This window comes from Notothenia rossii, assembly GCF_949606895.1.
Source record: "Notothenia rossii genome assembly, chromosome: 7".
Classification (NCBI taxonomy): Eukaryota; Metazoa; Chordata; class Actinopteri; order Perciformes; family Nototheniidae; genus Notothenia; species Notothenia rossii.
The window spans coordinates 46,646,473-46,673,673 of NC_136905.1; the positions used below are offsets into that span (position 1 = coordinate 46,646,473).

Here is a 27,201-nt window from a genome sequence, read left to right on the forward strand (position 1 = left end):
GATGTTTCAGCAGGTCCGAAAAGTTATGCTTACCAAACCAAAAATCAAAAAAAGATTGTGATGCGTGTGAAAGGGATTACACAAACGCATGACTGTTGTGAACGAGTGAACTTTGACAGTCTAACAGATCTAGTAGAAGGCTACGTTCAAAACTCTGAGAAGGGGAGGTGTCTTCAGGCCCCGCAACACAACATTGTACGGAATAAAAAGGGTTTCATTTTGAGAAATGTGTCATTCACCAAAAAGTTCCGAGTTGTGTTTGATAAGAGACGTCTGCTAGACGGAGGAAATACTTTGCCTTTTGGGTATTGAGAAATAATAAGAAGAGACAAAAATGTTTTCACCCCGCCAAATTGACTTTGAGCCCAGACTACGTGATTCTTTTTCTTGTTTAGTAGTTGGCCCCAGTGGGTGTGGAAAAACCTTTTTTGTCAAGAATGTATTGCAAAATTGTATTCATGTAATGGATGTACAACCTCAAAATATTGTGTGGATTTATACTTCTTTCCAGCCAATGTATGCAGAACTGCAGGAAAAGAATACAAATATGAAATTCGTCAAAGGTCTGCCTGAATCATTTGAAGACGAGTCTCTATTTCCTCCTGATCAAAGTCTGATTATATTGGACGATGTTATATTTCAGGCCTCTGAGCATCCTGAAGTAGTCAGACTTTTCACCCAATACCGCCATCACAGGAATATGAGTGTTATGATGCTTACACAAAATGTTTTTCATCAGGGGAAAAATAGTCGTACCATTAGTTTGATTACTAATTACATGGTCTTGTTTAAAAAATAGCGAGGCAGATTGCAGATGAATATACTTGCTCAACAAATATACCCTGGCAATAAATCATTTTCCTACAAAGTTTTGAAGATGCCACCAAGGATCCTGACGGTTATTTAATCGTAGACATGACCCCCAGCTGTCCAGACATCTACAGACTTAGATCGGGAGCACTACCTAATCAGTGGTTAGTTGTTTACATACCAAAACCGAAAACTTGAAACAGGATGTCAGCCCGTTTAAAACAAAACATGCCCCTGCTGAAGGCCTTGTGTAACGCCAAGCCCTCGAAGTGTAAGGATAATTCTCAAGAACTGCTCCACGGATTTTCTTCAATCACTCTGTGAGCTGTCTTTAAATCTTCTAAAGGGTGACATTCCACTATCTGGCGCTCAGTATAAGAAACTCAAGAAACAAAAGAAAATGTTCAAACTCTTGGCCAATAAAAAGGCCAACTTTAAAACTAAATTCAAGCCCTTAAGAAAGCAATCTGGAGGCTTTCTTCTGCCTCTGCTGGGTGCTGTGATCCCCATTTTAGGACAACTTTTAGGAGGGCTCATTCGACCATGAAAGATGTTTTTGTTATCACCTCACCAGTTTAATCAGCTCAAACAGGTAAGGAAACAATGAGACGCACTGCCGAAGATGTTTTTGATGAAAAAATTAGAGCTGTGCTAAACGAAGCCGGATTACCCCCTTATGAAAAAATAAGAAAATACAACGGCTTGCTGCAGAGATATCTCACATTACTCAAACAAGACGGGAAGGAGGAACGAAATAGTACTTTAACTCTGCCTGAAGACACGGGGTTGGTAAAACGAGAAGATAAAATAAAAAACGAGGTACTTCAACACCTCCCTAAGCGTTAACGTAAGAATGCAGAGTACATTATGAGTAAATTAATCAAGAGTACAGATGGATGGACCCCCGCGGGGGAATTTGTAGAAAAGGGTACAGCTGTAAAAGGTTCACACATGTTAGATTTTAATTAAACATCTATCCTCGTATAAAACAAATGTCCTGGGGCCGTATTCACAAAGGATCTTAGGGCTAAAAGTAGCTCCTAACTGGCGAATTTAGGAGAAACTCCTAAACATAATGGGCGTGTCAGTCTTAAATTTAGGACTCCTAATTGTATTCACTAAGAGTAATTCACAAAGTATTTTAGGCCTAAAAGTAGCACCTAAGTTTAGGAGAGCTTAAAAGTCCTCGAGAGGAATCCTAACTCAGTAAGACCTATTCACAAAGAATCTGAAAATGGCTGCGAGACGAAATGTTTTGGAGACAATGGAAGACTGTGAATTGATCAAGAGATATAGGCTAAATCGTGAGGGTATCAAACTTGTTGTGGAATTAGTGCGGGATGCAATAACATCCCCGACTAACAGGAATAACCCGATTAGTCCGGAAATAAAATGTTTGGCAACACTACGATATTTAGCAATGTGGGAAAATGCAACTTTGCAATGCCGACGATTTAGGAATATCGCAACCATCAGTCAGCCGTGCCATAAACCAAACCATCAACGCGCTCTCTAGACCACATATCATCCAACAGTTTATCTGGTTTCCTTTGGACAATCAACAACTATACAGGATCAAAGCCAACTTCATGGCAATTGCAGGTATGCCCCGGTGTGGTCGGTGCTATTGACTGGACGCACATACAAATAATTGCGCCATTAAAAGATGAGGACGTGTTCGTCAATAGAAAGAAAGTACATTCCATCAACAAGCAGATTGTTTTCATTCATCATGATAGGGGGACTTGAACGGCGGTATGGGCTGTTATTGAAAGTGTTTAAGTGCTGGAAATATGCTCATTGGATAATAGTTTGCAGGGTGCTTTTAATTGCCTCCTTGATTTAATGCAATTTATGTATTTTGATTGTTTGCTCTCTCTCTTTAACGTGCATATACAACGTCATTATCGTGGTCTGCACAAACTTTTCATCATGCGTGTATTCTGCTAACTGCTAACTGCACTGTCCATAACTACTTTGATAGGAATACATTTCTAGCCTAGGCTATTTCCTTGTTTTTCGGTGATTTAGTGGGCTCGTTTGTGGGATGTTGCGGATGAGTTTCACCGAGACTGCCTGCTCTGAACAACCAATCACCGTACTGACCGCTTCTAAACTCATGCACGAGAATCGACGTAATCCATAGCAACGGCGCGTCACTCTTAGTTCACTCTTAGTGATTTATCCTTAGTATGAGTAGGTCTCAGCGGCTTTGTGAATAACTTTTAAGAAAAAACTCCTACGTAAAATGTTTTAGCGCGAGTTAGGAGCACTCCTAGGGGTAAGATAAAATGCTTTGTGAATACGGCCCCAGGAGCCTAAAGGCTGGCGGGGTTTTTTAAATAGTCTGAATGAGCTCAACATTCCTTTATCAGCTTTTCAAAACCTACACGCTCGTGAAGAATATCGTATAATCAAAGGGGGTGAACTAAATGGAGAAAATATGCCCAAAAGAAGAAGGAGAAGAGGAAATAATAAATAATCTCCGACGACCCTCAGCTGGGAGGTGTCAGGAACCCCAGACCCCGCAGAGGAGGAAGAACCTCCAAGTGCCCCACTTAAGGCAAGGCAAGGCAAGGCAAGGCAAGGCAAGGCAAGGCAAGGCAAGGCAAGGCAAGGCAAGGCAAGGCAAGGCAAGGCAAGGCAAGGCAAGGCAAGGCAAGGCAAGGCAAGGCAAGGCAAGGCAAAGCAAGGCAAGGCAAGGCAAGGCAAGGCAAGGCAAGGCAAGGCAAGGCAAGGCAAGGCAAGGCAAGGCAAGTTTATTTATATAGCAACTTTCAACACAAGGCAATTCAAAGTGCTTTACAAAAAATGAAAGACATTAAGAAAATGGCATTTAAAATCAGCCATTAAAAAGAAAAGATAATAGAAAAAACATTAAAATAAAAAATACATGGATAAAAGTTACAGTGCAGTTTAAGATGTGAATAGTTCAATTAAAAGCAGCGACAAAAAGAAAAGTCTTCAGCCTGGATTTAAAAGTAGTAAGAGTTGCAGCAGACCTGCAGGTTTCTGGGAGTTTGTTCCAGATATTTGGAGCATAACAACTGAATGCTGCTTCTCCATGTTTAGTTCTGACTCTGGGGACAGAAAGCTGACCCGTCCCTGAAGACCTGAGAGATCTGGATGGTTCATAATTTAGCAGGAGGTCAGAAATGTATTTTGGGCCTAAACCATTCAAAGCTTTATAAACCAGCAGCAGTATTTTGAAATCTATTCTTTGACATACAGGAAGCCAGTGTAAAGACTTCAGAACAGGAGATATGTGATCCACTTTCTTAGTGTTAGTGAGGACTCGAGCAGCGGCGTTCTGAATTAGCTGCAGCTTTCTAATAGATTTTTAGTGAGACCTGTGAAGACACCATCACAGTAGTCAAGTATACTGAAGATAAAAGCATGGACAAGTTTTTCCAAATCCTGCTGTGACATCAGTCTTTTAATCCTAGATATATTCTTTAGGTGATAGTAGGCTGATTTAGTAACTGCTTTAATGTGACTGTTGAAACTCTGGTCAGAGTCCATGACTACACCTAGATTTCTGGCTTTATCTGTTGTTTTGAGCATTGCAGGCTGAAGCTCAGCCCTAACTTTTAAACGATCTGCCTTGGCTCCAAAAACCATTACCTCAGTTTTATCTTTGTTTAATTGGAGAAAGTTCTGACACATCCAGTCATTGATTTGTTCAATGCACTTACTCAGTGTTTGAATTGGAGCATAGTCTCCTGGTGAAATTGTTACGTAAATTTGTGTGTCATCTGCATAGCTATGGTAACTTATTTTGTTGTTTTTCATTATCTGAGCCAGTGGTAGCATGTAGATGTTAAAGAGAAGAGGCCCCAAGATGGAGCCTTGAGGTACCCCACATGTCATATTTGTCAACTCAGATGTGTATTTACCTATAGAAACAAAGTTTTTTCTGTCCTTTAAGTATGATTCAAACCAATTTAGAAATGTTGCAGAAAGTCCAACCCAGTTTTCTAGTCGGTCGAGTAATATGTTGTGGTCAACAGTTTCAAACGCAGCACTGAGATCTAATAATACTAACACTGAAGTTCTGCCACTGTCTGTGTTTAAGTGGATGTCATTGAAGACCTTTACAAGAGCAGTCTCAGTGCTGTGGTTTGGACGAAAGCCTAACTGGAACACATCGAAACAGTTATTTAAATGAAAGAAATTACTCAACTGTTGAAAAACAACTTTTTCAATGATTTTACCTAGAAATGGCAGGTTTGATATGGGCCTGTAATTGTTCATTACTGAAGCGTCTAGATTATTCTTTTTTAAGAGCGGTTTAATGACTGCAGTTTTCAGGCCTGTGGAAAAATACCTGAGTGAAGAGATTTGTTTACTATATGAAGTAGATCTGAGGCCATGCAACGAAAAACATCTTTGAAAAATCCTGTTGGAATAATATCAAGGCAGCAGGAGGAGGATTTCAGAAGTTGAATAATGTCCTCTAGGTTTTTATCATTAATCTGATGGAATTGTGTTATGGTGTTTGAATTTATATTAGGTGGACATAGGGACAACACATTTGCTGTACCTGATGCAGAGACACTGACTGCTTGTCTGATTTTCTGAATTTTGTCAGTGAAGAAGGAGGCAAAATCATTGCACGCCCTGGTGGATAGAAATTCAGAGGCTACTGACACTGGGGGGTTAGTTAGTCTGTCGACGGTAGAAAACATGGCACGTGCGTTGTTTTTGTTTTTGGTAATGATGGCAGAGAAGAAAGACTGTCGTGCGTTTTTCAATTCCAAATTATAAAGGCCAAGTCTCTCTTTATAGATTTCAAAGTTAACCTGGAGATTTGTTTTTCGCCACCTACGTTCAGCTTTTCGACACTCTCTTTTTTCTGCTCTCACGGTCATGTCCTTTCTCCATGGAGATATTTTCTTCCCAGTCACTTCCTTTACCTTAGTTGGAGCAATGGCATCTATAACATTTTTAATTTTTGAATTAAAATGATCTTCTAGCTCATTTACTGAGATGTTATCAGGGGCAAGTGTGGAAGAAATATTCTGAGTAAACATTTCCCTAGCATTTTCAGTTAAATATGGCTTTGTGGTTACCTCTTTTTGAACATTTTTGTGAACAGAAATAGAGCTCTCAAAGAAAGCACAGGAATGGTCAGAGAGTCCAACATCAGTCACCACAACCTTAGAGATATTCAGACCCTTTGAGATAATTAAGTCCAGAGTGTGCCCCTTATTGTGCTTGGGCTCCGTCACATGCTGAGTCAGTCCATAGCTATCAAGAACACAAAACAGTTATTTAGCCCCTCTGTCCTGGGGGTTGTCAACATGGATGTTAAAATCACCAACAATGACTAGACGGTCAAAGTCAATACACACTATAGACAGCAATTCAGTAAAGTCATCAAAAAAGCTTGCACAGTATTTGGGTGGTCTATAGATATTTAGGAACAGAGCTCGAGAGGAGCATTTCAGCTGAAGGGCCACATATTCAAAAGAAGCAAAGTTCCCATAAGATGTCTTCCTGCATTGAAGGGAACCATTGTACAAAATAGCAACTCCATCTCCCTTCTTATGCATTCTTTCCTGACTCATAAAACTAAAGTCGGGAGGTGTTGATTCGATAAGAACAGCTGCACTGTTATTTTGTTCAATCCAAGTTTCCGTTAAAAACATAAAATCGAGATTGTGCTCAGTGATAAAATCATTGATTAAAAATGTTTTACCTGCCAAAGACCTGACATTTAATAAAGCTAGTTTAAGTTTGTTGGATACACTATCAGTAAGATTTTTTCTGACAAGCTGTGGCTGACATGGAATCACTGCTAAATTTGATAAACTCACAAAAACGTTTGAGCACTTCCTCTTTCTAAGCTGATTCACCGCACTTAATCTATTACCTATCAACACAGATATCGGCAAAGCTACAAGCAGGCAAGGCATGTCCTGGAAAGAGTTGAGAGTGCCATACGCCCTTGAGCCTGGACCTCGCACATATCAGTAAGAGATTGTTGCGTTTTGTACACACACATCCTTATCAGGCTTCGGAGACTGCAGATGCTTTCTTGAAGGGAGGGGAGGTGGTTGACGTAGGCACGGTGATGGAGACGGGGGTGTTGGTGCGCGTCTCTGCTTCAGTGATTTTGGTGGGCGTTGTTGAAGGGCGGGGGTAAAGGACATGCCAGGGGGCGGAGGTAAAGACGGCAACCTAAAGACGGCAGCGTAATGTAGAACCCTTCATTTATCTCCATGGCTGTAATGAAGGACTGAACGTTGAGTCTGTTTGTTTTTATACATCTTTGATTTCGCCAGCATCAACCCAGCTGTTGAATTTCTAGGGCCAGTTCTTCCAGCATACAAACATTTGTTTTTTCCCTCTCACCACACGCCTTTTCAGAATTTTCTCCACTTGAAAAGCCTTGTCACTAGATACCTTCACTTTTTGTAACTCTTTCTCATAAAAAGTCCCCTTGATCTCTTCTCCATCATAATCTTTGAGTTTGTAAACAGGTGGTTGACGAGGTATGCCTTCAGACACCGTAAATAATTAGTCCGTATAACTCTGCTGATATTTTTTATCAAAGACCCCTCTCAATTTGGATATTCTTACAAGCTCCCCCTCCTTAAAGTTCATTTTCGTAGCAGCTTTTTTACGATGGCTAGAGGGGGAATACAGGTTACGAAACACTTGAGCCGCATTTTCCTTGGTGACCTGTAGTGGTGTCATTTTCATACTTCGATGATAACTATTATTGTAACTTTCAATTAGTTCAGGTAAGACGTCTATCTATGAGTGTTTTTAGCTGTAAAATACCTCCACATTTTAGTTTTCAGCGTACGGTTAAATCTCTCTCCCACACACGCCTTCATATCACTGGCTGTTGCATAATGTGCAATACCTCGTTTCTTCAATAAGGCTTGAAAAAATGTGTTAAAGAATTCTTTCCCTGCGTCTGTTTGTATCTTTTTAGGAATCTGACTGTGTGTTAAAATTGTATCAAAGGCTTTGGCAACCTCTATACCAGTCTTCTTCTTTAATGCCTGAGCATAGGCTTTTTTCGAGAATACATCTACGACTGTTAACAAATAATTAAAACCATCATTATGTTTGGACAGCGCCTGCATATCGCAAAGATCAGCTTGAAATTGTTGCAGCGGTCTGAGTACGAAAACTCTGTTTCTTACAAAATGCACCGGCCTAGACGGCTTATGCAAAGTATATGCATCCTGTTCAGATAAATATTCTCTGACTTTCTCTACATTTACTTGTTTACCCGTTTCAATCTGTACAGCTCTATGGAGTTTGTCAACGCCTCCTAAACTCCCTGGATTAGAAGGAGTGTAATACACCCTTTGCATGACACGTTTCTCAGAAATGTTCCCTGTTACCGCCCCAGTGAGGTAATGAGTACAACAGTTTTTCTTACAACAAAAAAACCATTTAAATCAAAAAACATGATTTTTAGGAAGGACACACTAGATCAAGTAAAATAAAAATGAAAGAAATAAAATAAAAAAACATACTTTTACGAAAAGCATCAAACTTTTCCTATCGTTGCCAAAAGTCCCAGGCTGCTGTTATATTGTTCATCTGGGTCTCGTCGTTCTCTACAAGCTGGTCGTAAAGCTTGTCGATTTTAGCCTCAAAGAGTCTTGTGTTTCTGAGATTGTGCAGAATCGCCTCGGCAGCTCCAAAGATCCTCTTCCCCGACACATGAAGGTGGCCCGGGTGTAGAGCGTCCCGAGTGGCTGGAATGATACGAATGGTCTTCAGTCTCTTTACCACTTCATCATAGTTTCGATCCAGATAGTATTCTTCGGTCGGAAACAAACACTCGTGTTGCATTTGACTGGGATGGTCGACTTGACATCCATAACATTTTTCCTTTCTGTACAGATGTAGGACCCTATCCAGCAGATGAACCACTACAGCTTTTACCATATTCAGGAATGAAGATGTCCTAGCACGTTCTGCAGCATCACCCTCTGGAGTAGCGACGTGCGGTCAGGGGAGGCAGGGGAGGCAGAGCCTCACCTATCATACTCCAATGTAACGGAAAAACAACTAAAGAAAAACTAAATAGTAATAATAATAAAATGTCTCCACTGATCTGTGTTGTAAATGTGCTTTATGTATGATTCCAATCGTTTTTTAAAGTCAAAATCAGCAAATTTGCCGAGCTCCGCTACAACTACAGGTAGCGATGAGAAGTGAGGCAGGGACGAGCTCTGCCTCTCGTAAGCCCATAGTAATTTGCTGGAGCGCGGGCACTAATTTAACGCGGGCACTTATTTTGTGAGCACGCTCAAGCCAGTTACTCTGGGACGAGGTGAGGCACAGATGAGCTCTGCCTAACCTCAGACTGCGTCACCCCACAGGAACTGTCTGGAAAGCGGGCACTAAGCGCATGCCTGTTACCATCTCACTGTATGTCACCAATGTAATGTTTGTAGATCCCTGTATTACATTTATCCTCGCCATCCATAGTCTCTAAATACGTGAGCCCACAGGTTCTTGTTGCTACTGTTATTCTACGCAGAGACGGATAGACACAAACAACAAGCTAGACTTTTCAAATTACAGGAAGATAAGGAGGACTTTTACAAAAAAGTAATAGAGATTGTTGTCCAGAAGGATAGCATGGACTTCATCTTCAAGTCAAGGTAAGACCACAATTGTAATGAAAATGGGATCTTACTAAGAAAGAACAATCCAATATTTAGATGTTGGGTATCCTTTTGTTGAACGGTCTGTTTAAAATGAATTGAAGCATCAGACTAAAAAAGCTTTTGAAAATATTTCGATTAAGGTCAAAAGATAATATTTGTAAATCTGACTCTGAAAGAGTCAGTGCCTCACCAGCCATGAACCTCACCGCACGTCACTGGTCTGGAGCATAAGGAAAGCATGTCGATTCAACGCCTGCTACCGAGGAGTGTAAAGAAGCTGGTGATTCCCCTGGAGACACGGGTGAAGTAGATGCAGGTTGATCCATATCCAGCCAGCCAGTAACATCAATGGCAGCAGCATCACAGTCGATCTCGGGTGTCCAGATTGTCGGAGAGGATGGGGGTCCTTCAGGCGCTTGTTCCAGGCTGCAACTTGCGGGGAGAGACTTGTTTTTTCTCAGATCCATGGTTAGTGTTCAACGAATGTCTTTGAGCGGTCCTTACTTTTAAATTATCTGGTGAGGGGGGTGGGACTTGTTATGCTGAGTGGGAGGAGGAGTCATCTGCAAAAGTGAGAGTCTTTTTCACCATTATAATGTCCATCGATGTCTGACTCTTTTTAAAAAGTTCTTTAAGCTTTGTAGATTTCTCATCAATAATTTTCAGCCAAACAGTCAGAGGCACACGCAAGGATGTTTGAAAAACCCTGCATGTAGAGTTGAAATACTCCAAAACAAAATCATCAGAGGGGTCCTTCCCCAGCGTCATCAAACGGCTTGTGCGGTAATACCATCGCCCAGATGGTCCGCTTTTAGTTTCCCAGACGGTGCTTGTCAGGACTCTTCTCACTTCTGGCGGCGGGGGAACTTCTTCTTCTTCCTCCACATTGAGGGGTAGCGGTGAAAACTCTTCTTTGATCTCGCTTTTTGTTTGCGTTTCTTTGTTTTTTGTTGCACATATCTTGTACACCGCTGGTTCCACTGTGTTTTCTTGATGCACTACTTCTTCCGATACAATGTTTGCGTGGAGATCTCTGGAAGACACCAGAGTTAACACAGCCCAATCTGTTGAGGTCAGCGTCGCTTTAACACTGCGGGGGCCATACGTTTCTCCATTCTTCAGATTGTAGAAATACAGTTCATTCGCCATATAGTTGAACTCATAACCCCAAACATCTCCATTTTTCAGGGTTCCTTCTTCGTGAAGATCTTCGGCCGGAGGCGTTTGAACCCGGCACAGATACTGCATCCGTTTCTTGATTGGCGTTCCCGACGGATGGCGGTAAATTGTCACAGGCGTCTCGCTTATTAAACCCATATCGATGCGTCTCTTGGCCATTTTTCTTTTTTTGAAAGGTGACTTGATGAGTGGAAATGACTGGCTTTTTATTTAGTCTGCACAGATTTATTTTCTTCATCTAACTCCACCCCCACTATCTTCGGGCCTCATATCGTGTGACAGGAAGGGGTGGGGAAAGGGGGAGAGGCCGGGGCTGCGAGGGGACGGGGGCTAGACAATCTCACGCACAACATCAAAGAGACTGCCTCAATCAACACCCAGATTAACATCAGAGGCTTATAACAGGCCGGTGTGAAGTCACACCGGTCTGTTATAACACCTCAACCAGTGGCGGCCGGCCCATCTCTTCCCACATGTTTGAGTGTCATTAAAAAATTAAAATAAATAAAAATATATATTTCAAAAATATATATATATATTTTTATTTTTAAAGAACAAGGTAAATATTATATAGTTGGTATCAGTAAAATGTATAATCTCCAATAAAATCTCGTTTAAAATTGTTTTACGATGTCTAAAGTTACTGATAAGTCACATGTTTCCTGCCTGGTAGCAGCGTGTATCATTACCCTCTCTCGTCCGGGCGGTAGAAAGGAGCCCTCAGCCAGAGCAGCAGCAGCCAACAAGCTGACTGTTGCTATCTGTAAACTATGCCGCCGAAACATAATTTTTCAGATCTGATGCTCAAAGGGCGCCCTGTCAGCGCCCTGGCCTGTGTGTCTGTGAGTTGTTTGGACTCGTATCCAAGGTGACGCTACAGTAGTTGTCTGCAGGTGGAGAATCCGGTGCTAGTGGATCGCCGGAGCTGTAGATTAACATTTACATGCTTATTGTAGTTTTAAGGGCAATGCCTGTAGCATATGGACCATGGAGCATATGTGTGGGCTGGACCTGTATTTTACAGGAAAGGAGTGATCAGAGGGTCGAGTTGTCGATTCTTGTTCAGTTTTCATCTTCCTCACCCTCTCAGACTTTGAGTTGCGCGCGCGCTGCTAAAGAGACGCGCTACCAAACAATGGTGTAGCTGTATTAAAGTCCGAGTGGAAACAGTCGTGAGTAAATCAGATTTTGTCAGAAATCGGGAGGAATGCGGGAGTCTCCCGCGAAAATCGGGAGGGTTGGCAAGTATGACACACACACACACACACACACACACACACACACACACACACACACACACACGCACACAATGTTCGTATTTAGTCTCCTGATTTTAAATGGGAATTAAATAATTTGAGTGTTCCCAAAGCACCAGTGTTCTGCAGTTTGTGTGGGCCTACTGTACTGTTGCACAGGAAGATTCATAGCTAACCAAACTGAAGATTATGGATTATCTCATATTTGTAAGCCTCAATTTGTCCCCCCCCTCCCCTCTAACATCACCAGAAGTCATAATTTAAGGGGTAATTTCTCAAAAAAATTACCGCCCTAGTATGGTTTTGTCACCATTTCCATAGCCCCACCAAAAATATTTTCCACCAGCCGCCACTGACCTCAACCCTCACATCAAAGGACAGACATCAAAAGCTAATTAGATTAGACAACAAAGGGCTGTGAGGGGACAGGGTCCAGACAGTCTCACACACAACTTCAAAAAGACTGCCTTAATCAACACCTAGATTAACATCAGAGGCAAATAACACCTCAACCCTCACATCAAAGGATTAGACAACAAAGGCGCTACAGGGGGGCATTTCACACCTACGTGTGATGACACCTCATCCCTCACATCAAAGGATCTCACACCTAGGTGTGATATCACACCTAGGTGTGACATCCACCTCGAACAAAGGGAGGCGGAGTTAGCTCATTAGCATAACGACGGCACACTATCCAAAACATGATTAGAACGAGATCAACCCCTCAGAACTACACATGCTGGCTATTTATGTGTTTTGTAACATGTCCTATGGCGCGTCTTTACTGGGAATTGTAGTTTTAAAAGACGTTTTCGTATTATTTAATTCACGTTGGCGTAAGTACAAAACCATCGCTATGTTTTTAGATCAGGAAATGCAGCCCGGCTCAAACAAACGATTTTCAATCATCATCCTCACGATCATTTAAAGTATCATATGTTCGCGAGTTGAAATGCATGCACTAGCCTACATTTAATTGTATTTTAACTAAATAAATGTGGTTTAATCCACATAATTTACTGTGATAATTGTTTACTGTTGTGCACATTACTTTTCGCTGCGTGATGCACCCCTGATTAGAAGCTAAACTGCATTTCGTTGTCTCATTTCGTTCGTTGCAATAACAATAAAGTTGAATCTAATCTTGAGCAGGAACAAATGTATTTAGTACATATCTGACATTGACGATTAAACACATTTGTGCATTCTTTAAACCGAGTCAAGCCGACTCCGGAGGTGGCGGCACATTAAGGCCCCGGCCCCACGAGGACGAAAACGGTCGTTTGCGTTACTGTTTAATGTCATATAGACCGTTCTACCGAATATGACAGTAAACAACTGCGGGAACGATAACGGGTCCCAAGGTGGATAGAACGGCATACGCAACGCTCTGGGGGGTCCAACGGCTCCGTGTGTAAGCCCTATACGATCATTTTCTGATAATGATGAGGCAATAGCCCCGCCTCTCCCCACCTCTGCTGCTCACCCCCGTGTCAAAGTAAACTGCACACTGAATTCAGATTATTTATCTTTCTCTCGATATGGGCATAAACGCGAGTGAAGTCTAATCTGACAGGACGGAGACACGCAGCTCTGCTCACCTGCAGCTCCTCCCGCTGTGATGCAGCGGTTAACGGAGCAAAACACACACTTCAAGTCAGATCATCGCCCTTAGCTATTTTAATTACCTCTCAAACTACCTAAACTAGTTATAAATATGTTTATTTTTGCTTTCGGCCGGGTCACTCATTACTGGATCAGCTGCTGCATGAGACAGACACTGATGCTGTCTGAAGAGAGGGAGGAAAAAGAGAGGCTCCGTGTGTTTTATTATATTATATAGAGTCGTTATTCATTTGTGTTAAAGCTCAATAAATAACAAAGAAGACCTTTGACCGGCACTTTTATAATTTTGTCCGGAAGATTTAAACTTGAATACACGTTGAATGGCGAAAAACTCTGCCCGGTTCCCTCTGCCCCCACCGCGGAGAATAAACAGAAGGGCAACCATGACAAACATGCTTCTTCGCTGCTTTAGTGGAGGAAGTTACAGTGCGACGTACAGGCTCCTGCATATGTACTGCAGCTTCTCCAGCGGTTGGAGCTAAACGGAGCTGTCTCGTGTGGACAGACACTAGGCTTGTTTGAGACGCGTTGCGGCTCGTTTCGAAAATAGCCGATCACAGCCGGGGGAGGTCTCAAAAAGATCGCCTGAAGTCGGACAGCTCCGAGTCGACTTCGGCTTCTTCTTCTTCTTCTTCTTCTTCTTCTTCTTCTTCTTCGGTGGTGGATGTGTGTTTGAAGAGGGAAGAGGGAATTTCAACTTTAAAACTTTAATTATTTTGTTTCTGTTTCAATCGTTTCTTTAACTGTATGATCTTTCGTTGGGATTTTTGTACCCTTTGCAAGTACGGTTAATTTGTTAATTTAGTGTTTTTCCGTGCCTCGTGGCGGGGATGGCGTCCTCCGGGGCGCCGCCGGTGTCTCTGAGACACGGAGTGCGGCTGGTGGCTCAGGCCGCAAGCACAGTGGAGCAGGTGCTGCTGGCTGTGGGGGATCAGGTCGGTCATGCAAATATCTCCTATGCTTCCCGCATGAACAAAGCGGTCGTGGTCTTTTTGAAAGACCAGAAATATGTGACGGAACTTATCGAGAGCGGATTAATGCTAAACGAGGAATACATTCAAGTTTCACCGCTGGCGACACCGTCCACACGGATCACTGTGTCTGGCGTTCCTCCGTTCATCCCGAATGAGGCGCTGGAACGGGAGCTGAAGCGTTTTGGTAAGTTAGCCAGTAATCTCCGCACTGTTGCTCTGGGGTGTAAGGATGAAAAGTTAAAACATGTCCATTCTCTGCGGAGACAGGTTTTCATGTTTCTGAATTGTCCCACTCAGACACTAGATGTGTCCTTCCGGGTGAGGCACGAAGAGGGTTTTTATATGGTTTATGCGAGCTCAGGGAGCGTAAAGTGTTTTGAGTGCGGGGAGTCGGGTCACAAACGTGTTGCATGTCCACAGAGACGGCACGCCGCTCCGCCAGGTGCGGCTGGGCCCGGGGCAGCCGAGCCGGGGGCGGCCGGGCCGGGAGCCGCTGGGGCAGCCGAGCCGGGGGCCGCTGGGGCGGCCGAGCCGGGGGCCGCTGGGGCGGCCGAGCCGCGGGCGGCCGGGGCCGCTGGGGCGGCTGGGCCCGGGGCGGCCGGGGCGGCCGGGGCGGCCGGGGCTGCTGTGGCGGCCGAGCCCGGGGTGGCCTGGTCCGCGGCAGCGGGACCCGGTGTCGCGGGGGCTGCTGCTGCTGCACCCGCCGGGGCCCCGGTGGCTGCGGAGGAAGTAGGGATGAATATCGTGAGAGATGAAACAGGGACTGTAGAGAGTGTGGTGAGTGTGAGAGGAAAAAATGTGGAAACAGGTAAACGGATGAGAGATGATGTAGCAGGACAGGTGAGGACTGGTGCTGTGGGACAAGTAGAGGCTGTTGGCACACAGAAGGAGCTGCCGTCTGGCTCTGGGCGGCAAAAAGAGTTTCAACAGGCTGCAGACAATAATGAGGTGACAGAGATGGACACAGACGGTGAGGGGGATTCTGACTGTGTTTCAGTTGCAGATAGTCTCTCTCAGAACGCAGAGATATATTCTTTGGAAGAGATTAATGTCTTTTTAGACGAGTCTTTTGGCAAGTCAGTGGAAGTGAGAGATTTTTTCCCTGACATTGACAAGTTTCTTCATACAGTGAGAACTCTTCAGAAAGTTGTAGGGTTAGACCTGCTGGATGAAAAGAAACGTTATCGTCTCAGGAGGCATGTAACTGCTATGAAAAAAGATACGACAGGAAGCAAAAGAGGGAAGAAACTGAAAAGGTCTAAATAATTTCAACATGATCATGCAACACTGGGTGTCTCCTCTCTGCTGTGTGTACCTGTCTGTTCTTTCTCTCTGTCTCCTTCCTCTAATGCAGGCTTTAAGGGTTGCTTCCTTGAACATGAACGGGGGTAGAAGTGCACAGAAAAGAGCTTTAGTGTTAGAAGTCTTTAATCAGAAAAAATTAGATTTGATATTTCTGCAGGAAACGCACAGTGATAGCCTGAATGAGACGGACTGGGGGATGTGGTGGGGGGGTCAGTATGTACTCAGTCATGGCTCAAACCTTAGTGCTGGAGTAGCTGTTTTATTCTCCCCCTCTCTAAATGTAAAGATTTTATCCAGCACTGAGATAGTGGCAGGTAGAGCCTTGATGGTGAAAGTGGAACTGTTAGAGTTCAGTTTCACTTTATTAATGTGTATGCACTCAATCAGGGCCCTGCACGTGTATCTGTGTTTCAGTTATTAAAAGACAAGCTAGACACTAGTGTACAGGGAGAGTGTGTTATACTGGGGGGGGACTGGAACGTTTGCACTAATGTCACTTTAGACAGAATAGGACGGGAGCCTCATCCTCAGTCGTCCCTTTTACTGTCACAGGTGATAAGAGAGGCTGACTTAGTGGATGTGTGGAGGATGAAGCATCCCTCCGTTAAACAATACACCTGGATGAGAATGCTAGATGGGGGCGTCAGTGCAGCCAGGCTAGACAGATTTTACATGTCTTCTTCTTTTATTACTCGTGCAGTGAACTGTCACATCCAACCTGTTGGTTTTACAGATCATCAGCTAGTTTCTTTGGATTTGGTTTTATCCAACACAGAGAAACCTAGATCGTTCTGGCAGTTTAATGTTAAAATTTTACAAGATTTGATTTTCTGTGAGAATTTTAAATTGTTTTGGATCAACTGGAAATCAAAGAAAGAGTCTTTTCCCTCCCTGAGTCAGTGGTGGGAGGTAGGAAAGGCTCAGATTAGAGTGTTCTGTCAACAGTATACAGCCTACTCCACTGCAAACATTAGGAGAGCTATAGAGCAGTTAGAGAGAGAGATCAGAGAGTTAGAGAGTGTGTCTGCTCGAAATATAGAACAGTCCCTCCTAAAACAACAACAGCTTAACTGTTTTCTTCAGGAGAAAGCCAAGGGAGCTCTGATCAGAGCCCGTTTTACTTCCATGAGAGACATTGATGCACCAACCACCTTTTTTTTCAACCTGGAGAGGTCTGTGGGCCAAAGGAAGCAGATGGTATGTCTGCGTCTTCCCGATGGACAGGTAACCTCTGAACCTGCTGAGATGAGGAGACATGCAGTGTCCTTCTACACGGACCTGTTCAAAGCCGAAGGTTGTGACGTGGAAGCCGCTGATGAACTTTTTCAGGGTCTTCCACAGCTGAGTCCAGCCGAAAGTGACACCTTGGGCTCTGACATTACGCTGGAGGAACTGACCTCTGCGGTGACACAGATGGCCTCCGGCAAGGCTCCGGGCATAGACGGTTTACCTGCAGACTTTTTTAAACATTTTTGGAGCATTTTAGGACATGATTTGTTGGATGTATTGATGGAGTCCTTTGGGAAAGGGACTCTTCCAGCTTCCTGTAGGCGTGCAGTGATTTCACTGTTGCCTAAGAAAGGAGATCTAACCCTGCTGAAGAATTGGAGACCTGTGGCTCTCTTATGTACGGACTATAAGATACTGTCAAAGGTTTTAGCTAACAGACTGAAGTGTTTTATCGAACTTCTTGTTGGTACTGATCAAACATATTGCATCCCTGGCAGATCAATTGTGGACAATTTGTTTTTGATGAGAGACACTTTTGATGTTTGCAAACTGTACAATATAAATGTTGGTATTATTTCTATTGACCAAGAGAAGGCCTTTGATCGTGTGGATCACACTTTTCTGGCTGCCACATTGCAGGCTTTTGGTGTTGGGGAGCATTTTTTGTCCTGAGTGAAGTGTTTGTACAGTGATGCATGTTGTGTTGTGAAAGTGGGGGGAGGGCTGAGCAGACCTGTACCAGTTAAAAGGGGGATCAGGCAGGGCTGCCCTATCTCAGGCCTATTATATAGTATTGCCATCGAGCCACTTTTGTGCAGGCTTAGAAACCGGCTGAGGGGCCTGAGTCTGCCAGTGTCAGCTCAGGCCCCCCCGGTGGTTGTATCAGCTTATGCTGATGATGTCAGTGTTTTTATCCAGGGTCAGCGAGATATCCAGGAGCTACAGGACAGTTTAGTTTTGTATAGGAAGGCTGCCTCAGCCAAAGTTAACTGGGAGAAGAGTGAGGCAGTTTTGGTAGGTCAGTGGAGTTTAGAAAATAGGCCCAGTCTTCCTGGTAACCTTAGCTGGGGAAACAAGGGTTTAAAGGTCCTGGGAGTTTGGTTGGGGTCTGAGGACATGGTGGCACAGAACTGGGAGGGATTGCTGGGAAAGGTGCAAGCAAAATTAGCCAAATGGAAATGGCTGCTACCCCAGCTGTCCTACAGGGGAAGAGTTCTTGTAGCCAACAATCTGGTTGCCTCATCTTTGTGGCACAGACTCCAGGTGTTAACCCCACCGCCGGGCCTAATGAAACAACTGCAGCGGCTCCTCGTGGATTTCTTCTGGTCGGGTCATCACTGGGTGCCAGCATCGGTCCTGTACCTCCCTGTGGCGGAGGGGGGGCAGGGCCTTGTGGACATTACTGCGAGGACTGCTGCTTTTAGACTGCAGGCAGCTCAGCGGCTGCTGTATGGTGCCTCTCCCTGCTGGCTGGCTATGGCCCGGCTGTTGCTCTGGAGGGCAGGGGGCTTTGATTTTGATAAACACCTGTTTCTGCTGAAGGCCCCTGCGTACAAGATAACTGGACTTGCACCTTTTTACTGCTCAGTCATCAATGCCTGGAAGATTCTGAGTTTTACCAGACCACCCGACCCCCGGCCTGGGATGTGGCTGTTTGAGGAGCCCCTGTTTGACACTGGTTTTCTTTCCGGAACCATTTTCTCTTCAGCCGCCCTAAAAAATGCGTTCATTGAAGCGGGAGTGGTAAAACTTGGCCATTTGACAGGGATCTCCACAAAAAAACTGGCTGAGGTGACGGGCATTCGATCAACTCGAGTTCTGGAGAACCTGGTAGAAGAGGTGTGGCAGTCGCTGTCGCCATCCCACCGGACTTTTGCTCTGGATGCAGATCTGGCCGACCAGTGGAGAAAGGGACATGATTATGTTTTTCCTGCCTTGAGTGTGGGTCCTGCGGTGGGGGAATGGAGAGAGGAGGATGGTCTCCTGCTATCACTGGGGACTCTAACACCTGGAATGTTCAGCTCCTGCAATGGGAAGAAGCTATATCTTAGCTGCGTAAAGGTGCTAAACCTCAGCTCGCTCGCAGGCGTCAGAGAGTCGAGGTGGACAGATGTGTTTGGTTTGGGCTATTCCCCTCAGGGCAGCTGGCGGATCCTGTATAAGTCTCCCGTTGAAAAACGGATGGCTGACATACAATGGAGAATTATACACGGTGCAATAGCCACTAACAAATACAGGGCTCATTTTGACCCAGGCACAAGGGGGGGCTGTCCGTTCTGTTTTATGGCAGAAACATTGGAGCATTTAGTGGTGTCCTGTCCCCGGTTGGCTGGTCTTAAAAAAATGTTACAGGAGTGGGTGGAGGGGTTCGGGGAGGTTTTCTCCATACCACTTTTTATCCATGGCCCCAAATACATCCTGAAAAAGAAGTAAATCCTACTATTGATCAATTTCTTGTTTGCTAATGCAAAATTAGCAATCTGGAAAAGTACAACAAACTTGCTGGAGTAGGGTGGACGGATGCAGTGCTCTGTCTGAGGGGGCTGGTGGCAGCGCGTCTGAGGGTGGAGCATGCGTACTATACGCTGATCAATCATCTACAGGGTTTCTGGATGTGTGGGCTGTTGGGCAGGTTCTGTGCTCACTGGGGGACAATGACTCTCTAATATTGAAGTTTTAAAGGGTAGGTGAATTTTTTTGTTTTTAAAGTGTGTAAAAGATGATGTTTTGAAATGGGTAAAACGTTTTCAAATGACATTTATTTGGTAGACGTGAAAATCTGTTTCTTTATTTGATTTGTGTAATGTTTTTTGTCTTTTGTTTCGGTGTATAGTTAAAACAAATGGAAATAACATTTTGTTTTAAAAATCAAAAAATCTTCTTCTTCTTCTTCTTCTTCTTCTCCTTCTTCTTCTTCTTCTTCTCTCGGTTTGTCGGCGGATTGCAAACAACTTTAAGGTGCATGCCGCCACCTCCGGAGTCGGCTTGACTCGGTTTGCATAAATAGAATGCACACATGTGTTTAATCGTTAATGTCAAATATGTACTAAGTAAATACATTTTTTCCTGCTAAAGATTAGATTCAACTTTATTGTTATTGCACATATTGCAGATACTGAGACAACGAAATGCAGTTTAGCTTCTAACCAGGAGTGCAACAAGCAGTAAAGTGAAAAGTAATGTACACAATCTACAGAATAAAAGATAGAATGAATTGAATGATGAACAAACAGTGAGGGGTATGAATACACTAGATATACACAGCAGCCTGTGAGCAGTATGAACAGTGTGTATGAATATGCTAAGATATATAAAGTTTGAAAACGGGAAGCAGTGCAAGTATAGTATAAAAATATATAGATATTAATTTCATGATGATAAACATTGTGGAATAAACAAATGACCAGACCGTTCACCAGCCCCCCACCCCCCATGTTGATGTGAGCTCTTTGTTTAAAACGAATTGGCCATCGGAATGTGTGGAGGAATTCCCCGAAGGGGGATGGTCGCATTCCACAGCTCTCCCCCCCGGCCAAGACACACATTGAGTCCAGAAAATGAATGTTATTAAGAGATGTAAATATAATAAGCCATTCTTCTCTTGCATACATATATTGTCTTCAGACATGCATATATTATGTTTAATATTAAATGTAAACATTGAATGAATCTGCATGAGAGCAAAATGTATAAATATGAGCATTAAAATATATGAATATGAGAAAAAAATGCATGAATGTGTGAGTGACAATATATGAATGTGTGCTGTCCGATAGTCCACCATTTCCACCGGAAATATCAAACATTTAATAAAAGTGAAAAACAATGAACAAGACTTAACCTATTAATAATAATTTATTATATTTATTCCGTTTGGATGTAGGATTTTTGACTTTGTTTAGAGCAGTGATCTTCTCTGCAGCAGAGAGCTAAGCGCTGTCAGACCGGACTTAACCCTGAAAAGTATTATCATCTGAAATTAATCATTATGTTATTATATATACACATTATGTACAATAATATGTATATCTTCGTCTCTCTCCATTTCCTACCGTCTCTCTTCGGTTCCCGCCGTCCCTCTTCGTCTCTTTTCGTCTCGCTTCGTATCACTCCGTTTACCTGATTACCTCACTCCTTCCCTGGTAAATACATCCTGTTGGGCAGGATCTACAGTTTCCAGTATTTTCCGTTTCGTAACATTATAAAATACGGCGAAAATATAAAAAGATGTGCTTCCATTTCTCATACTTTTGAAATGTATTAACTTTATATCATCGTATCTCCGTGTTTACTGGGTCTTTTTGCATTAAAGAAAGACTGGCATATCGTTTCAAGCCAGTACTTTCGACAGAAACACACGGCAATGTTGTCCTGAATGTTGTTTTTATGCGGCACCGGCTTGAACAGGTCATGTGATCTGATCACGCCGGCGTGACGGTCGACTCCAAAGGGTTAATATTACATAAATATAAGTATTGTTACAACTTGTATTTAGAAATACTCTGTTGTACTTATTGATGCATAAATGTGTTCATCCATTCAATGTGGCATCTGCTATAATGGGGTTAATGTATGATATTACTTAATAATGCAATACATTAGAATATATGATATTATAATTACATTTGAGTTTTATTCATTTCTTATTTTATAGTTTCTCATTATTATTATTTTTATTTGTATCGCTCATCTTATTTTTGATTTTATTAATCTGTGCTATCCTGTTTTTCACTCTCACTACTGTGTAAAAACACCCCAACAATATTACAAAAAATATACTGCATAAGGCAAACTATATACTTTATTTGATCTAAAATATTGATATTTTTTCATTATAGTAGCCTGTGAAAACCATAACAAATAAGTGATTAAATGCTACAGTATTCAGCAAAAACAACTACAGAGCTGCAAACATTGCAAACAGACTAAGTTCTACAATACCCAGTTGTCTTTGTGTATTTGTGAATGAAGCGCCATCTCATGGTTAAATCCTGTAATTGAACAAATGGAGAACTTTGGCAACGCCCTCTAGCAATTTGGCAACACCCCCAGCCACTGGCATCCGGCTGGATTTTTGACTGGGACACACCGATGTGAGTCCTATCTGGAGTGCTACATCTGTATCCATAGATCTCCTCATTTTGCTCTCAAAGTGCACCAGATTGATGCTTTAACTTCAATATTTGTATAATATAATATAATATATGTGACCCGCTCTATCGAAATCAGTCGGAAGTCGCAACGGCTCATTTCAAAATAAACGTGGATTTGAGTAAAAAACTAGTTTTTCGGGGTTTTGGTGTTTTGTTTGATTTCAAATAAACAACATCTTGGCTTTCAGAATCTGAAACTTTTATTTCCAAAATCAAACGATAAATACATGTTTGAAGCTTGTAATGGGAAGATGACAGCTCTCACGCTGCTCTTCCGCAGCGCTGCCCCCCCTCCCTCCGGCTGACATTATGAAGGAAAAGCGTATAGTAATCATAAATAACACGGCAGAGTCCGTGACAGTTTATTTTCAGAATATTAAACTTGTTTCGCCAAATTCAGATGATAAATACAACTTTGAAGCTTGTAAAGGCATAATTACAAGCGGAGAACGGAGTAACGTAACGTCACAGCTGGCATAACAACAGCCGGTGTTTCTTGTGAGGGTTTTCCCCGGGAAACCAACACAATACACACAAACGCAAAATACACAAACACACACACACACACTATATAAACCAACATTATTCCTCGCGACCTTCACCCAGTAAAACGAAAATATTTTTCCTCCGTACTTTGACAATTTATTAGCCGCTAATCAGATCGATGGATTTCAGAGAAGAGCAAATCGCAAGACTGTTGAGCTCCAACATTGTGAGAGGGACAGCCTCTGATGAGCAATGGGTTCAGCTGATCACTGATTACTTTTTGACGGCACCGGTTGAAGTTTCCCCGTTATCCGGCTCCGATTCAGAGTCAGACAGCCCTGACACTGACAGCAGCCCTCAGACCACGGATGCTGAAGAGTATGAGGACACCACAGAGGAGCAACCACTGCTGAACGACCCGGTGGCTGAGACACTTCAGTCCGTACGGCATTATGTGAGCGAGGACAGCGCTCAAGAGATTGAGAGGGCCCGTGACTACAGGTGTAGCTGTACATTTAATGATGGAGTTCCCTGTTACACCCGTTACACTCCTGAGGAGATGGTCAAGAGACAATACCAAATGAATGAAATGACTAATGGTAAGTAACGTTATAACGTTATATTATTTAAATACCTTTGACTGTGGTAACGATGTGTGTGTGAGTATGGGTTAGTGTTAAAAACATAACAACAATTAAAATAATGCTCACATAACCACCTACAACTTAAAGTTGGCTAATACTCATTGAAAAATAATTGTGGTGAACATTTTCATACATTTTTCAACCCTACATTTTATCCACATGGGGAGACATATTTTTTTGCCTACCCCTTAAATCACATGTGGCCCCAGCCTAATTATCTAAAGATGTGCAGAGATAGGCAGCTACAAATGTATTATCTCATGTGAGAGCAGTTTACTCTGGAGTCACTGCCAGACTAGCCTGTACTTATTACCCTTTATAATAGATAGAATATGTGTGTATGGGAGTGTGTTTAACATAATACTATAGGCAATGTGTGGGGGGTGGGCCTGTGTGTTCTGTTACACGTTAAAGATTTAAGTTGTGTGTGATGAGTGATTGACACAACACATGCAATGTTATATGATTTTCCAGGTGAAAAGCATTTGGTGCTACTTGGAAAGATAAGCTCCAACATAAACCTCTCCAAAGAGACCGCTTGTGCAAAGAGAGGACACCAAAAGGAGCGGAAACAGCAGAGAACGTCCTATTTCTTAGATGGGCACAAAATCTGCCGGGAGACTTTCAAGTTTCTACATGGGTGAGTTTGATTTTGAAAAGGCTACTTCACTTTTGGTAGTGTTACTATTTTCAAATGAAGTGGTGATAAGCCATGCATGAGTTGAACTGAGTTTGACAATAACTGAATAGAAGCAGAATTTACAGCAATAGTAATACATAAATAAATAAATATATATATACATGCTTTTACATAATGAAAAAATACAACGACAATGTATATACTACAATGCATACATTAAAGAAAGCCATAAAAAACAATCAAAGACTGATGTTTTAAACCATTCCAGAATTTCTCAAGACAAGCTGACAGGCATCATCAAGTTCTTCAAGGAACATGGCTTGGCCCCAAGGATGAGACGTGGTGGTCGTGTGGTGACCAAAAGGGTGTTGTCCTTTGAAGACATCCAACGAATTGTACGGTTCATTACCAACTTTGCAGATGTCTTTGCCATGCCACTTCCTAGATGGATTCCAGGGTTTAAGAGGACGGACATCAGTGTTCTACCAACAACTGAGACCAAGTCCTCTGTGTGGCGGAAATAAAAGGTTCAGATGCAGGAGAAGGGTGGGTATTTTCTTATATTTTAATCTTGTTTTTTTGGGGTTTTTTTACACGAGGAAACCTCAATGGAAAACTAATGATGAGTAATCTAACAATGCTATCTTTGTCTTTAATCACCTTTCCAGGTCACCGTGCTGCTGGCAACAGCACATTTAGGAAGCTGTGGAAGGAGCTGACTCCCAGTGTCATTATTGGGAGGCCGATGACAGACCTATGTTGGTTCTGTCAGAAAAACAACATTGCCATCTACCGCAGCTCCAACTTTCCCGACTGTGTCAAGTTAGCGAAGCTCAGGAAGCAGGAAGAACACCTCCGCACCGTGGGGGTGGAGCGTCAGGCTTACCAGGAGATGGTCGCCAGCTGTAAAGAAACAGCTAGAGAGCTGGGTGTCAAATTAGGACCCAACCAACCCTGTAGCAGAGACATCACCATCCACTACAGCTTTGACTATGCACAGCAGGTGAGGTGTATGAATGTGATGAATGCTGTGATAATCCAGAATGTTTGGAATGTAACAATATGAATATTCACACATTTTTAGAATTAGAGTATAGATCACTCATTAGTTAATTCATCTGTTGGTCTGGTATTACAGGTTCACTACCCCAGTGACCCTCTCCAGCCCGGGCCCATTTACTTTATGGTTCCCAGGAAGTGTGGACTGTTTGGTGTCTGCTGTGAAGGTGTTCCTCAGCAGGTAAACTACCTCATAGATGAGGCTCATTGCAGCAGCAAGGGTTCCAATGCTGTCATTGCCTACCTCCACCACTTCTTCTCTCAGTATGGGCTTGGGGAGAAACATGTTCACCTGCACTGTGACAACTGCTCTGGTCAGAACAAAAACAGATACCTCCTCTGGTACCTTGCTTGGCGGTGCATGGTGGGACTCCATGAAGATATCTCCCTCAACTTTCTTATTGCTGGCCACACCAAATTTGCACCTGACTGGTGCTTTGGCCTGTTTAAGCAGCAGTTCCGCCGCACACCAGTGTCCTGCCTGAAGGACATCAGCCAGGCTGTCAGGTCCAGTACCGTCACTGGAGTCAACATCCCCCAGCTGGTTGGCAATGAGTCAGGGGAGACCTTCGTCAAAACAGACGACTGGCACAACTTCCTTGCCCCCAGCTTCAGACCGCTTCCAGGTATCAAGAGATATCATCACCTACGCTTCACCAGTGCCGAGCCTGGAGTGGTCTACTCCAAGGAGTGTGAAGGTAAAGAAGAAGAATCCTTCATGCTGCTACGCACAGGGTGCTTTACTGACCAGGAGGCACGTCCCACTGAACTGACTCCCCCTGGGCTTGATGAAAAACGGCAGTGGTATCTTTTTGAGAGGATCAGAGTTCTGCACTGAGGAAACCAAAGACATCACCTGCCCCAAACCCTTAACACCTCATCCTTAATGAGTGAGAGTGCATAATAAATCAACACTATGTCATTTTTCTATAAATGCTGTAAATATATATTTCAAATTGGTTTTAAGTACTGTTAGCTACTCTGTTGTTTGTTTGCTATTTTTATATTGTGTAGTATATTTATCTGTTCTGTTGCTTGCTTCTTTCTCTAAATTAACTTTTGTGCCAAATGATTCTAATATTGTTAGAGGTTAACATGCAATCAGTTCATTTAAGTATTTATTCATAGTGTTTTTCATAAAAATTGTATATCGATGATTGTGCACGTGGGTATGGGTGTGCACGTGAGTACGGGCGTGCACGTGAGTACGGGTGTGCATGTTTTCTGGGTGTGCACATGGCCATGTACATGGGAATAGATGTGTGCGCATAAGCATGTGCTCAAACATGACCAAAATACATACATAAATTGATGAACGTGCACGTGAGTTCGGGAGTGTACGGGAGTGCACGTTGGTACGGCGTGCATGTGTATGTGAGTGCCTTTGTTCCATGTATTGATGTATGAAAGTGACAACAAGAGAACAGTATAATGTGTGTGTGTGTGTGTGTGTGTGTGTGTGTGTGTGTGTGTGTGTGTGTGTGTGTGTGTGTGTGTGTGTGTGTGTGTGTGTGTGTGTGTGTGTGTGTGTGTGTGTGTGTGTGTGTGTGTTTTTGTGCAAACAGCTCTAGTTGAATTCGTTTTATGGTATGGTTCATTTGAATAAATACCTAAGAAAGTACTGCAAACTTTGAAGGCCTTTTTCTCAAAATCATGGTTCGATGACATTCATTATGTAAAGTGACGTATTTGGCTTAATATTTGGAGGAAAAAAACAATATTGATATCATTAGAAAGCTAAGAATCTCATCTTTCCAACAGTGTATCAAACTCAAAATGTGTTTCAGGGTCAATTTGACTGAAAATGATAGAGCAGGTCACATATGTTCACATGGATAGGATACTAAATTCATTTGCACACATCTTGTGTCCATATCTTTCTGTTTTTGTGGTCATGCCACAACCGTGCACATGCATGCATACGTGATTCATGGTGAGATCTCTGGATTAAGAGGTTGCTTTTTCTTTGCACAGGATGAAAGAAAGGCCAAATGAATTGGCTGTGATTTTAGTTTTTTTAAGCAGAGGTTGAGTTCAATAATTTGTACGGCCCTCGGAGGATGTTGTAAAGATTGAAAGGAAAAAGGTTCCCCACCCCTGCTGTAAATAATAATAAAAACCCTTGATTTATAACTTAACATCTCTGTCTCCTATTGATCAGAGTATATTACAAAGAATAGCCAGTTAATTG

At 42.9% G+C, this 27,201-nt stretch overlaps 1 protein-coding gene across 1 annotated transcript; it reads left to right on the top strand.

The window, feature by feature from the left end:
- Positions 1 to 23,762: 23,762 nt before the first annotated feature.
- On the top strand, positions 23,763 to 25,848 carry LOC307046395 (uncharacterized protein; the record flags this gene model as incomplete). Its single annotated transcript, XM_079692789.1, has 3 exons — positions 23,763 to 23,951; positions 24,220 to 24,954; positions 25,090 to 25,848. Exons 2-3 carry the CDS (start codon positions 24,571 to 24,573, stop codon positions 25,846 to 25,848), a joined length of 1,143 nt encoding a protein of 380 aa, XP_079548915.1. The 5' UTR covers positions 23,763 to 23,951; positions 24,220 to 24,570.
- Between the last annotated feature and the right edge of the window lie 1,353 nt (positions 25,849 to 27,201).